The sequence below is a fragment of the Diuraphis noxia genome, unplaced genomic scaffold (assembly GCF_037042655.1).
Source record: "Diuraphis noxia isolate RWA-SAM2 unplaced genomic scaffold, SU_Dnox_SAM2 contig0002, whole genome shotgun sequence".
NCBI lineage: Eukaryota > Metazoa > Arthropoda > Insecta > Hemiptera > Aphididae > Diuraphis > Diuraphis noxia.
The window spans coordinates 56,727,298-56,741,727 of record NW_028301712.1 but is presented as its reverse complement, the minus strand read 5'-3'; the positions used below and the strand labels follow the sequence as shown (position 1 = coordinate 56,741,727).

The 14,430-nt window shown below is 25.4% G+C and overlaps 1 protein-coding gene across 2 annotated transcripts; it reads left to right on the top strand.

The window, feature by feature from the left end:
- Positions 1 to 3,766: 3,766 nt before the first annotated feature.
- LOC107166886 (ABC transporter G family member 23-like) lies at positions 3,767 to 13,402 on the top strand. Of its 2 annotated transcripts, none has more exons than XM_089219740.1 (15): positions 3,767 to 3,957; positions 5,215 to 5,347; positions 5,427 to 5,581; positions 6,666 to 6,773; positions 6,846 to 6,933; positions 9,325 to 9,450; positions 9,651 to 9,787; positions 9,842 to 10,061; positions 10,121 to 10,292; positions 10,379 to 10,494; positions 10,565 to 10,632; positions 12,034 to 12,122; positions 12,194 to 12,373; positions 12,936 to 13,022; positions 13,115 to 13,402. In XM_089219740.1, exons 1-15 carry the CDS (start codon positions 3,821 to 3,823, stop codon positions 13,345 to 13,347), a joined length of 2,049 nt encoding a protein of 682 aa, XP_089075866.1. In that variant the 5' UTR covers positions 3,767 to 3,820; the 3' UTR covers positions 13,348 to 13,402. The 2 variants fall into 2 exon arrangements, with proteins under 2 accessions (XP_089075866.1, XP_089075865.1); XM_089219739.1 differs by having other exon boundaries at positions 6,846 to 6,936; positions 13,115 to 13,401.
- Positions 13,403 to 14,430: the final 1,028 nt, after the last annotated feature.

Genomic DNA, 14,430 nt, shown 5'->3' with positions numbered 1-14,430 from the left:
TCATATCTCGTTTGAAAATCGATGTACAATTGTACAAACACTGTAATTTTACCTTGGTTGATAATATAGGCCAATTTACGTTAAAATTAAAATTTACACAAAATACACAAAATTGATTTTACTGAACGCAAATTTGTTATGATCTACGTTACTTACAAATAGTGTTGTGTCCTCATAATTGTTTATTTTTGAGATTTAATAAATTATTCATTCAATCCTGATAGGTAGGTACTTATACGACAAAGATATCTAGACAGAGACAACACGTGCGAGTGTGACGCCCTCATGGAAAATTATAAATAGCTTTGTATATTAAGTTATATTATTAGAATTTACTTACTTATACTTACCGTAATCACCGTTTCCAACTATCCCTCCTATTATTGCAGATACATAACAAAGCATCATAAATACATGATAAATGTCAACTGCTTGACTTTCGTCATACAACAAAACGTCTCGCATGTAAAATGATAGTACTGCTGTAACAAATTGCACGTTTTAGGTTTTTAACGATGCGTGGGATGTAGTTATGTTATTGTAATTTTTCAGAAAGAATAGTCAATAATATTTCTAGATCGTTTAAAAACCAAGAATTTAGAAATTTTGTGGTATGATGAGCTATTTTTTATATATTTGTTTGAAAGTCTGAACATGGTAAACAAATATTATTGAAAGATTCAGAGAAATTTATTGTAAGTATTTTTACAAGTTTTTTTGTTGCGATCGATTATATACCTATTATGTTATTTTTAATTGAACAATAAAAAAAAAATAATATATTCATAGAAAGCTTAAAATATTGTGTACCAATGTTAATTTTAGAATTCATAGTGTGTATGTAGATGAGTTGATTGTTTTCAATTTTAACATAATATATTTGATTTGGATTTTCCTTAGTTTTTTTATTAAAAAATGTGCTAATAATTTTATGTTAATTTATAAAACATTAAATATGGTTTGAAAAATATTTTATTTTATTATTAATTATTATTATAATATTATGGTAATGTATATTTTTACATTTCTAGCAATTCAATAAGCATCTTAAACTTCATTTTTCCGTTAATAATGAATTTACAAATTATGAGTTTTAAAATTTTTAAGATTCCTGGACTTAAGGATCATATTTTCAATTATTTAGATTTGCAAATAACTTAACAAGCAACACATGGTAATATAACTTACTTTTTTTCAAGTTAAACCCAACATTTTTTACTATAAATCGTTGAGCAGATGATTTTTTTTTTGAAATTTTTCTTTTATTCAAAATGCTGTTATCCACCAAACTTATTAACATGAACCTTAGACCTTTAATCATAAGTAGGTTCATAAAGTTAAATAACTCTAAAATTAATTGTTTGAATTTTTATTTAGATAGGTACCTACATTGAAATGTATAAAAAATCATCTGATTAACAATCTACAGAAAAAAAATTGTCATTTTAAAAAAAGTCGATAAGTCACTGGAGTATAAGACCTGCCTTAATTGAAGCACATATTAAAATATCTAATAGTATTTGAAAATATGGTATTTAAGTATACTTACTTAAAATTTTTAATAGATTAGAAATGTAATAAATGTATTATTAAAATCAAAAATGGAAGTGATAATGTTGAGTGAATGATATTGTGGATGTTTCTGTTTTAGCTCTATAGTGACATTATTTTATTTCATGACAATAATAATATTATTATTTATTTATTTATTTTTGATTCATTTTAGTGCAATTTGCTTATGAAAGATTGTGTTAACACTACATGTATACTTATAACTATATTCCACGTCGCATATAGATACAATAGTATTGTGTTATTACATTTTTAGATTAAAAAGCAAATACAATGTTTTGTGCTAAATTAACATGTGAGGTTAAAACAGCAACGTCCAAGCACTAAATCCTGTTCATACTTTTTTCTGTTAATATTGTCTACAGTGTACCTAATACTTACATCGGAGGCTTGAAAAAGAAAATCGTTCCAAAAACTCCATTATAACGACAAAATACATTCGAATTGGATAATTGCTCATGATTTTTTTAGAAGAACCTAGATTGATATGTAACTAATTTAATATTAAATGCTAAAAAATCGATTTATGATACAGATTGAAAAATTATCAAACAAATACAAACGAAGAGAAATATCGCATGACAACCTATAGCAGATATTGAATAAGTAAATAAAGACTCGGTAAAAATTAAATCAAACGGTTATTTACGGTACATCATGATAACGCACTTTTACCTCTTTTATTTGCATAAAACACAATTGTGGCTCAACTGTAAAAAGTTAATTCAAAACCTTTCTGATTTATACTTAGAAATAATTCTGATATAATGATTATATTATATTATTATTGAATTATTTATAGGAAGTAGTACCCTATGTGTTTGTGGCAAAAAGTTTTGAAAACTATAAAGACTTATAATTAATAATTATATTAAATTACAATTAGTTATATAATATTATTAATTGTATAATATTATAATTTTGAAAGGTATGTATGTAAAAGATTAATTAAAAAAAAAAAATAGAAAATCATTATTATTAATCAACTTAAAATATAGACAATAAGTGTTAGCTTAAACGTTTTATTTGTATCGAAAAAAATAAAACCCAGGTAGTATAGAGAAAATGCTTATACTAGATGTATGTTTTTTTATTGTTATTTGTTTATTTAAAACAAAAACTAGAAGTAGCAAAAAGACATTAAAAAAAAAAAAAAAAAAAACAATTATTTGGTTTTTGCAAGAAAAATTGTTCGATTGGTATGCAAATGTGTTGTGATTTAGGTAAAGTTTAGGTAAAAAGGTAAAGTGTGCAATCGTTTTGCATTTGAGATTAAAATCAACATTTTCTTTAAAACAATACTTTTATATTCATATTAAATAATATCTAGAAATTTTTATAAATATTTACTAACGATTTTTCGAGCAGTGCTCAATGTTATGTTCTATGATACTATAATAATTATAAATACCTAAATAGCCAAATTATATATAAAAACATATATAATTAGTAGTTGTGATTAATATATTTATAAAAATGTTTGAATACCTAATTTGAATAATTATGATTTATGGATGAATACCATTGAAATGTACGGTGCATAAATACGTATTTATATAGTTAGACCATTTGATTATAAATTATATACATTTTTTTATATTATGTATTTAACCATAATAACGGATAATAACAAGAGGCTGGTAGGTCATATAATCGTATATGTTAGTTGTACTGTAGTAACGTGTTGCGGTGTAGGTGTCTCCTTGAATTGAATATCAAATTAGTGACTTAACATAGGTATGGCAGTATGACATTAAATTTGATATTTTTGTTTTAAATAAGTAACGCAAATTAGAAAATAGTACCATTTCTACATAGTTTTTGAAATTCATTAAATATAATAGAAGATATTTTTTGTATAAATTGATCTAACCTTGGTTATATTAATATTTATTACATGTCATTATTTTGAATATTATAGTTTGTTAGAAAATGTATTTTAATAGTATCATGCGTAAACCTATAATAATCAAGTACCTGCATTATATTATAATACTGTAATAAAAACCCTTATCATTTCTACTCTGTATTTCCGTGATTAGCATCTCTAAAATATATATATAATAATAAAATACCTATTCAAATAATTTGGTCCTTGAAAAACAAAAAAAATACTAATCTACTATTTTATGCATTTTATGGTCGGTATTTCGGTAAAAAATCATTTGTATTCATAGTTTCATACAAACTTTTTTATGGATTTAATAAAATTATTATTTAAAATTTAATTTTTAAGTTACATTTAAAAATGTCTGTTGAAGTTATAAATAGCTCTAGAAATATTATGGTTGGAGATAAATCAATAATGGTACAAAATGCTTATAAACGTTACTCAGACATTATAAGCATGAAAGGTTTGAATATGTCTGTGTCCACGGGAACAATGTACGTATTTAAGAAATATTATAAATTGCTTTCTTTAATTTTAGATTTTTTTGTGATCGGCTTATGATGGGTTAATGACATTGTGTAGCCATTTAAGTATAATTATTGTTCCAGTTGTAGCTATTTAGAAAAACTTGAACACTCATTAGACGTATTGATTTTAGTATGCATTTAATATATTATTGAGACATTTTGATTAGTAGGTACCTAATAGGTATTGATTGGTTACTTTTATCTAGGGATCGAAATCCTGTAAAAAGTCGATAAACCCGTTTTCCCAAGGTCGCTGTAAATATGGAAAATTTAAGAATATTAAAATCATAAACTTCCAAAAAACTCAGTTTTTATTACTTTAAAAAGTATAAAAAAAAATCAACGTTTAAAAATTAGATAAAGAAACCTTTTTAATAAACTAAAATAATTTTTATTTTTAACACCTTATTAATTAAGTGAACATACTCTTATAGTATTCAATGCCTTAATGGTATATAAAATTAATTAATAATATTGGCAATATTCATTGAATAATATCCAATGTTTCTATGAATTTGGCAATCCTTTTTTGGGGGTTGGGAGAGAAAGAATTTTTTTCTAAACAACCGTTTTTATGATTTTTCAATTTTTTCAAAAAATTAAGGAGTTTTTAAGTTTTATTTGAAAATCTTTTATTTTTGGAAATTTCGGTCCCTACTTTAACCTTATTTTTACATCAATATATTTATTAAAAATTATGATTTTTGTTTGTGGAAATCTTTCGAGTAGTTAAATATTTCTAAAAATTCTTTATCCGTCGATTGTGACTTGAAGCAAACGTATCAAAACCTCAGAAAATATATAATTTTTTTTTTTGCAGGAGTATAGGAAAACTATAAAATAATTGAAAAATTAATATTTAATTAATTATAACAATCGTGGTTATAATTTATTAACTTACAAGTCACAATTGAAAATCCGCTCAATTTAAATTATTACTATAAGTATGCACCATATTTTTCGCTGTGGCATGTAAAATAAGACGAGTGCATAATACAATTAGCGTTTGTACATATTTCGGATTTTTCAAATTTTTCAATATTATTTATGTCTGTGAACTTTTTTTCTACTTTGTTGGTTCAACAAAAATACATTTTTATCGCTCTATTAAATATGCTATAAATATTTAATAGAAAAATGACAAAAGTACCTGATTTAAATCGCAGCGATCAGAATTGTTATTTATTTAATATTATTATTATTATTCACATATTACATTTTTAGATACGGACTTCTTGGGCCGAGTGGATGTGGAAAAACGACTTTGTTGAATTGTATACTTGGTCTAACTACTTTGGATGCTGGTAAAATATTTTTAAAAGCACAACGTCACTCGGAAATAAGTTACATGCCACAAGTATACTATATTTTAGGACTGTTTTTATATTAAAAATTTGCATAGTTTAATTATTATATTATATTTGTTAATTTTACAGGACATAACGTTGCATAATAATTTAACTGCACATCAAACTTTCATATTTTATGGAAAGTTATACGGAATAAATGATGAACATATAAAAAAGAGGATTAACGAGTTAGTCCGTCTTCTGAGATTACCATCACTAAGCACGCAAATTAAAAACTTAAGGTTAATATTGCTACAATCCTAAATTCCTTCATTAATATTTGAACAAAATAAATGTTTCACAGTAATAATTAGGTATTGTAGATTTGTAGTAGGATTTTTTTGAATCCATAAAGATAGACGATAGCAGGAAATAGGTTTATGAATGATGAGGTTATTATCTATAATTTATAATCTACATTATAATTATTTTAATTCACATTAGATACCTCTTGATTGAGTACTTTTTAAATAAAATATATTGATGTTCTACACAATTTTTTTTTCAAATTACACAAAAATTTTAGTTTGAATGTTTGTTTTTATATCCATTTATTTAACGGATTCATAATTTAATATTAAAAATTTTTAATTTGAAAAAAATAAATATATTTGAAGAATATTTATCATTGTTGTTGCCTGTTGGATTCATTTAAGATTCTGAACGGAGCCATGAATAATATATTGATTTTACAATGATGTGTGTGTTTTTCTTCTTTTTTTTCTGTAGGAATTTCACATGTGTATACTATATACAGTAAAAAAAATGTTTTGATTTTCAGCTACAATATATTTTCTGGTAGGAAAGTAAATCTAGTTGGTAACAATGATAACTTTGTTCATTATCATTCAAAAAATTGGGAAAAACCTGATTTTATACGCAAAATTAGGTTTTGATAAATAGATTGAATGTATATAATTGTTCGTATGCATTGTTTGATCATTGAATTAAAATTGTATACATACATTAACAGTGACTTATTCAAGTAGGTACACTCGACACTTACAGTACTGCAGTACTGTAGAGTGCAGATATTATAATTTAAGAAAATTCTTCAATATTTGTATGTATATTTATCGAAACGTGATTTATTTTTCATACTCTACAACAATTGATAAAAAATATATTTTAAGAGATAATGTAATAGTTCAAATTTACAGTAGGTATGCTTTAAAGGATACATCTATGAGCTATACATATACAATATGCTGTAAGCCGAAAATGCAACAATGAAACAAGAAATGAAAATACGTTTTGCTTTATTGGGACTCGTAGGAAACCACGTAAATACCATTGATAATGTACAAATAATGTTTATAATTTTAGTGGAGGAGAAAAACGTCGAATATCGTTTGGGGTAGCATTATTCCATGATCCCAAAATTATGATACTTGATGAGCCCACCGTCGGTATGGATCCAGTTATAAGGCAAAGGTAATCATTTATTTTTTTTATGTATAATTGCTCATCATTATAACGGTAGTTTTTTAATAACTATGTTATCAGCATTTGGAATCATTTGGTTGAGCTCTCTCTGGAAGGAAAAACAATCATCATAACTACGCATTATGTTGAGGAGGCCATTAGAGCAAACGTGGTATTATATATTATATTAGCTAATTTAGTATTGAATATATTATTGAAGTAGAATAACTTTTTAAATTTTTAATCTATTATTCTTGTTTTATTATGCCCCTTAATAATTGCCATCATATTGACACCATTAATATATTTTTTTAAATATTGAATGATTTATTGCTACTGCTATAACGTATTATCGCTCAGGGTGGTAGTATTGTGACAAATGGCTACATATGAATTACATATGTATTTTTTGGGGATATAATACTCTAGTTACGTCCTGATTTTTTTTTTTTTTGAGTAAATCGGTATTTTCTTACTGCGTCTCATATATTGTAAAAACTAAACAATATTTCTCTTCTTGTTTTTATACAGACTTAAGGCTTGTCTGCAATTATAATTACTATTTCAGATAGGTTAAAAATATTGTTTTTTCTTTTTATAGTACTATTGTATTGTTGAATTTGTATTCGTAATTGTAACTGTATAAAAAATATTACCGTTATTGCCTGTTGGTAAAAAATATATTGTTTTTCTAAATATTTTGTAATATTAACTATACTAAAAAAATATTTTGTTACCGGTAAAAATTTGAAAGATAACTTTTTTTTTTAAAATTTTAAATGAGCCTCAACAACAAAGGTTATTGGCCTTTAACATTAATATTTTTTTTTCACAAGGATGAGTCATTAACAATAATATATACAAAACAATAAGGTAATAGTATGAACGAAAAAGGATTGAGATATATCTAGGTTAAATAATTTGGTATAGTTAAGTTTGTTTTAGATAACTGATGAATTTTTCCATGTTGCTTGGCTGGGGACTTAAAGCTTCTTCCAGATTGTCTTCTATGTTGAGCTTGGTTCTGATGTCGGTGAATTTACGGCAGTGGCATATTAGATGTTCAACCGTGGAAGTTTCACCGCAAGTTTGACATTGGTCAGGATCTGATCTGTTCATAAGGTGTTTATGGGTCACCCATGTGTAGCCTATCCGTAATCTGTTTAAAATTACTTCCTGGCGTCTTGGTAATGAGAAGAATGGCCATGGAGAAACTGTAGATTTTATTTTATTTAGCTTGGTATGAAGTGATGACCACGAGATTTGCCATTGAGTTAAAATGTGCTTGTCGATGACGGATTTTAGATCGTGAAGAGTATAGGTGTGAATTTCGTAAGAGAGATGGGAGGAGATGAACTTTTTTTTATGAATTAAAATCTTCTAAATTATTTCGATAGAAAATCTGCTTGTTTTAAATATTTTCTTTATTATCTATCGAGAAAGGATGTTTGTTTAAGTGAATGCTACGTTATTTTATACATGTAGAGTAAGGAACAGTTAAAACTGCGGCGTGAGCCAGCGAAAATAATTGTATTTGTCTGTACAGAAGATAACTAAACTAACTAGAAACTTATCAAAAATTTAACATTAACGTAATCGTTTTTATTAAATCAAAAATACTAAAATACTAAAATAATTGATAATAATTAATAACCAATATTTTCACCTTTAAGCATCTTAGATATCACAGATAATGGGAACGCAATTCAGACGTGTTCAAGAAAGACCCGGTTGTTAATTAGTATTATACACCTGATGGGGCTGAAATGAATATTTAATAAATTACATAATCCATACTTTGGTGTAATTATTATAATTTTGTTTATTTGAATATAGTAAGCAGTAGCAATGTAACGCGCTGGAACGTTTGTATACTGTCTGTTGCTATAATGCTATCACGCTACTACTAAATTATAACGCAGAGAGAGACGTAGTCTTATCTCTTGCTTATTTTCGTACCAGTAGCGATAATTTTATTTTAATTTTCTCGGCCCCAACAATACCTCTTTGTACAGGATGCTATTTGCAAGCAGCTTGATAAACAGTTCCCAAAAAGTCCTTGTTTTTTGTACCGGTGGGGAGGGGAGGCGTATTACAGCTATACTAGCGTTATTAGTTTAGTACATAGGTATACATATTATTAAATACTAAATAGAAGGTACATACCCACAACATTTATAATATATTTTTAATTTAGAGAAAAATAATTATCGGACTTTTTACCTAATTAGTAAATACAAATAAGATGTATAATTGAATCAAACATTTGGAAATTAATTAAAAATTATTTTTCTTTCGTTAGAAATAGTGTTTTGTCTATACCTACTAGTGTTATATCATCTTTTTCTATCTTCAAAAAATTCAAATTATTTTTGTATCTACCTATATTGTTGACAAAATAATAATTTTTAATAACAGAATATTTATAATTTATCGTTATCTTATTTCCTTATTGGAGATTTGGAGAGAAGGCAGTAGGATGTATAGTATTGAAATCTCCACTTAGCTTCAATGTAATTTATATTACTTTATGTAAATATTGTTTTGAAATTTTTAATAGGTGGGATTTATGCGAAATGGTGTAATAGTTGGCGAAGACTCACCTTATACCTTGATATTGAAACAAAACTCGTTAACATTGGAAGAAGCATTTTTATCACTTTGTTGTATACAAGAAAGTGAGAAAGTAAGTAATTTAAAAACTACAAAAATTATTTTAAAATTTATTAAAAATATCTATTCAACAATTTTATTGTGCGGAACGGTGTTTGTATCAAAAAAATAACTAAATTTTGATATAAATTAAATAATTAGTTATAAAAAAAAATAATAGATTGTCTTGCATACCAATTACTAATTAGTTATAGTATTTAAATTATTTTACAGATTTCCAATAAAAAATCTAAACAGGAATATTCAGTGGTTCTACCATTTAGTAAGAATCGATTAAAAAACAGTTTCTCTTGGAGAAGATTTCGAGCTCTAACATATAAAAATGCAGCAGTTTTATACAAAGACCATACGTAATATCTTTATATCAATTATTATTATTATTTTTTGAATACGGTTATTTTCAGATTTTTATTCTTTACATTTGTTTTACCTCTGGTTCAAACTATTGTGTATAATTTATGTGTTGGACATAACATTCAAAATGTAAAGTTGGGAGTGGTTAATGATGAAATAAAAAACTGTAGCTCTGATTTATATCAGCGAAAATGTTTTTTAAATGACCCAAATAATACAAAATTGAGTTGTATGTTTATTGACCATTTAAGAGCATCCAATAATTATTTGGTAAATTGTGTAAAAATTATTAAAATTACCTATGTCAAATTAAACGTTGTATTTTTCAGATCTACTTCCCAAATCTGAAGTCTGGTAATGACGCATTAAATTCCAATTTTATATGGGGTTTAATTTACTTCACTTCAAACTATACATTGACTTTGAAAAATCGTCTCAATATCTTTGTCAATAGTTATGATATAGACTTTAGCTCAGTGCAAATCACGTTAGATTCAACCAGTAATTTATTAATATAATATATAATAAATTAATAATATTATTATAATTAATTATACAGAATAATGAATACATACTAACTATTTTAGATTACATCATGAAATTAAAAATAAAGGACGATATAACTTCAACGTTTGTGAAAACATTAAAAGAAGCAACTAAGTATTGTAATATAAGTGAAAAACCATATTCTTACCCAATTTCAGTAATATATATACAATTATAATTTTTAAACTATTTTTAGCATATCATTTTCACTATGTTATTGTTTACAGATTCAAAGTATAGGAAACGTTAAAGTCACTGAATTTATTCATTCAGCTTCTCCAGGATTTATAGTTTTGTAAGTTGAATGAATCGAGATTATTAATATGGTTGACTGCCTTTTAGTCCCGTGACTCTTGTAACTCGCATCTTGACAAGTCAGAATTTTGGATATCTTGAAACTTTAAATTTTTTTTAAATTTTCATAAATTCATAAGATTCTATTTTTCACTCACTTACTATTTTATATATTATTCGGATTTTCGTCATTCCTTTTAAAGTTATTAAAATTCAGCCATTTGTATAATACTTTAGATTTTTAGCGGAGCGAGGAATGTATTGATTTTACCATGATGTGTATATTTTTTTGTGTCTGTCATCACGTTTTGGGGCAGTAAAAGTGCTTCGATTTTCGACTTCAGTACCTCGTTCGATCAGAAAGTGAATCTAGTTGGTATTTGCCAACTGTTGGGTAAAAATTCCCAATATTTTTCTTAAATAATTGGGATAAACGAACTAAAAATTAAGGAAATTTGGAAATTTTTACGCACAATCAATTTGAATCAATCAATTTTTTGATGTAACTTTAAACAAATTACCATAGATACATGAATTTTTCACCGAATGTTTATATAATAAGAATTTCTATCCACCAAGCAATTTTCAAAAAATGTCGACTTAAATTGATTTATTTATAGGCATATGAATTTTTTTATCATTACCTATTAGTTTTTATTTAAATTAATATCGATAAAAATGTATTTGGTTGGGTAGAAAAGCTTGAAAATTTAATAAAATGTTCCAAACATATTATTCCATTAACAGTTGAAAAATAAAAATAATACATAGTCACGATTTTTTTTATAAGCATTCAAAGTTTGAATTTTGACAAAATACGTAAAAATCACGAAAACTCACATATTATTTTAAGCTAGAAATTCATAAAAAATGTTCTTTTTAAATCTAAGATTTGAAAATTTTTAATAATCTATAATATATTCTAGACAGATAAACCGTCTCCGCTCAGAATCGTTTTTCGTATACAATATGATATATTATCATTAGATTCAAATTTAATTCCATCCATTACAGTAACCCACTTGTAACTTACTATGCAGCAGTGCGACATCCATGACTAACCCGCTTTTTTAAATAAATTATTTAGTAGTTTTATGAATAAAAAATGTCTATTTTCTTTTAAAACGTTATTCTTACGATTTAATAATCTTCACTTTATTAATGAATTAATTAGTAGATATAATATAATATCTTGAGATTCAATAATTCTCTATGAAGTGATTGTTATTTGTTTTAAATTTATAATATAATAAAACATAATCTAAATTACCTGTTATGTTAATTTTTGACAGTTAAGTTTCGAATTATATCGTGCCTTTAATTTTCTGCAGTTTCTATGTATTCAATTGGATACATTGTTATCTTACCTTATCTATATTTACTATATAATTTATATGTTTAGATTAGCTTTTTATTTCCCAATGATTTTATCAACTGGATTACTGTTGTCGGAGAAAGATGAGGGAATAATAAGTCGAATAATGGTTGCAGGTAAAATTATTATAAGAATAATTAATGAATTAGCTAAATTATTTAAAATATTATATCTTTGAATTTTAAAGGGGTAAAATTCTTTGAATATGTTGTGTCTGTAGTATTTCTCCAGACAATGGTCCACATTATACAATCATCGATTGAAATATTTATTATGTATTTTGTATTTAATAACCCAATTTCATCAAATAACTTTTGGATATTTGCAATGGCTATAATGATTATTGGATATCAAGGAATGTTCGCAGGTAAGTTTGAATAAGAGTTCATATTTGTATATTACATTATTAATAAAGTTAATCTATTAATAAATGGTTATACTAGATATATATATTCATGAAATATAATAATTACAAATTGAAATAAAGTAGTTGAGTGGGGACCTCTGGATTGAATATTTTTATTTTACTTCAAATGATCATTCTGTAATAGTTTTTTGAAGGTCAGATTAGTGGAACTACTTATGAGCTTTCTGGACTATTATTGAAATCTGTAATTTCAGTGGTACATTTTTTTATGGGTTATTGTACATTTAAATAAACAGGGTCTTCCAAATGTTCCAAATGTATTGTGGTGATGTCGTAAGATTCATATTAATCTCCATGATTGTTGTCATACACCGGTAATTTTGAAGGAAACAATTTACAGATTTTATATACATAAATAATTTTTATCAATAATATTTATGTATATGTTTTTTATCAACTAAAAACATAGGTAATTGTTAATATATATGGAAACTAATAGTATAGTACTATAGCGTATGAGTTTAAAATGTTTTTATAGTAGTTAATAATAAATCGTTTTTAGGAATATTAGTAGCTACAGTATCGAAAAATTACACAATGGCAACCCACATTAATATGGGAACGAATGTCTTATTTTCATGTTTATGCGGTAAGTTATCTGTATTTCGTGAGTCCGTTTAAGATATTACTTAAATTGAACTGAGCTGAAAATGGTTTAATATTTTAAATTATAATTTCTAGGACTTATTTGGCCGATGGAAAGCGCACATCCTGTTTTAAAAGCTTTCAATCGCTTTTTACCTTTATCTATTGCGTCGGAAACAATTGGAAATTTGACACTTAAAGACTGGCCTTTACATCATCCTTTAGTTCTACGTGGATTAATATTGACAATTTTATGGTTAATAATATTTGCTGCACCAGTGTGTTTTTTTAGTTTATTTAAAAAAGATACATGGCTCAAACCAAAATAGAAACTTTAAAGATAAAATTAAATAACTATAATTCATAACTAATTGTTACATATAATTTGTGATATTTTGATGTAATTCTCATGAGAATTCCTTATGTTTTAAAAATATATTTTAATAGTTTTGAAGAATTATCTAATTCCTAATATGCATTTTATATTTAATACAATATAGATAACATTTATGTTTCCTTAATTTCAATGTATTATATTATTTAAATTTTCGAACGGTTTATACTTAATAACCTAAAAGGTTTTTAAATTAAAATTCGTGTATCTATTATAGTATTATGTAATCATGATATAATATACTAGTACCTATTTTACGCGTGAGAAAGCAATTCGAATAACTATTATACGAGTAGGTACCGTATGTCTGTATGACGTATGTATAAATTTATACAGCCTTGTTAGTAGTGGGATCTTAACAGTGTTGTGTATTTGTGTATAGTGCACATTAAAAAAGCTAACAATTTAACTATTCATGGCATATGATGTGCAAACAATTAATCATTTCAGTTACATTGACATAACATGTGGTCAAGTGAGTTATATACATATACTGTTTTATGTCCTTGGACGTACAATAGGCAATAAGAACGAGAATTAAAAGTCATATAAATTGCAATGAGAATTTATTTGATAATGAAGATCATTAAAGAATTCAGTAATCACCAAACTCATAAATTAAAATGCAAAATAGTTCATTTTACAGATAAAAAATAATAAATGACGTTTCCCAAATAAATAATAGAGAATACAGCCCTTAATTATAGTGTTGTAATTTTGAATAACTGTTACCCTGAATTACTTCCCAACTCTTACTATTACGTATATTTTAAAAAGCATTTTTACAATAATTTCTAAATTTTTCAATAGTTCTATAATTTCCATTAGACTCACCTAATGAAATAGACTACACTATAAAATACAAAATTTAGTAGGTATTGAATACAGATCAGTTAAATAGTATACACGTTTTGTTTGCGTATTATACAATTCAATCCTTAGTTATTTATATCATAAGTTATAATATAATCCGAACCTCTAATATTCACTCATGTATGACTTGCATATGACAATATAT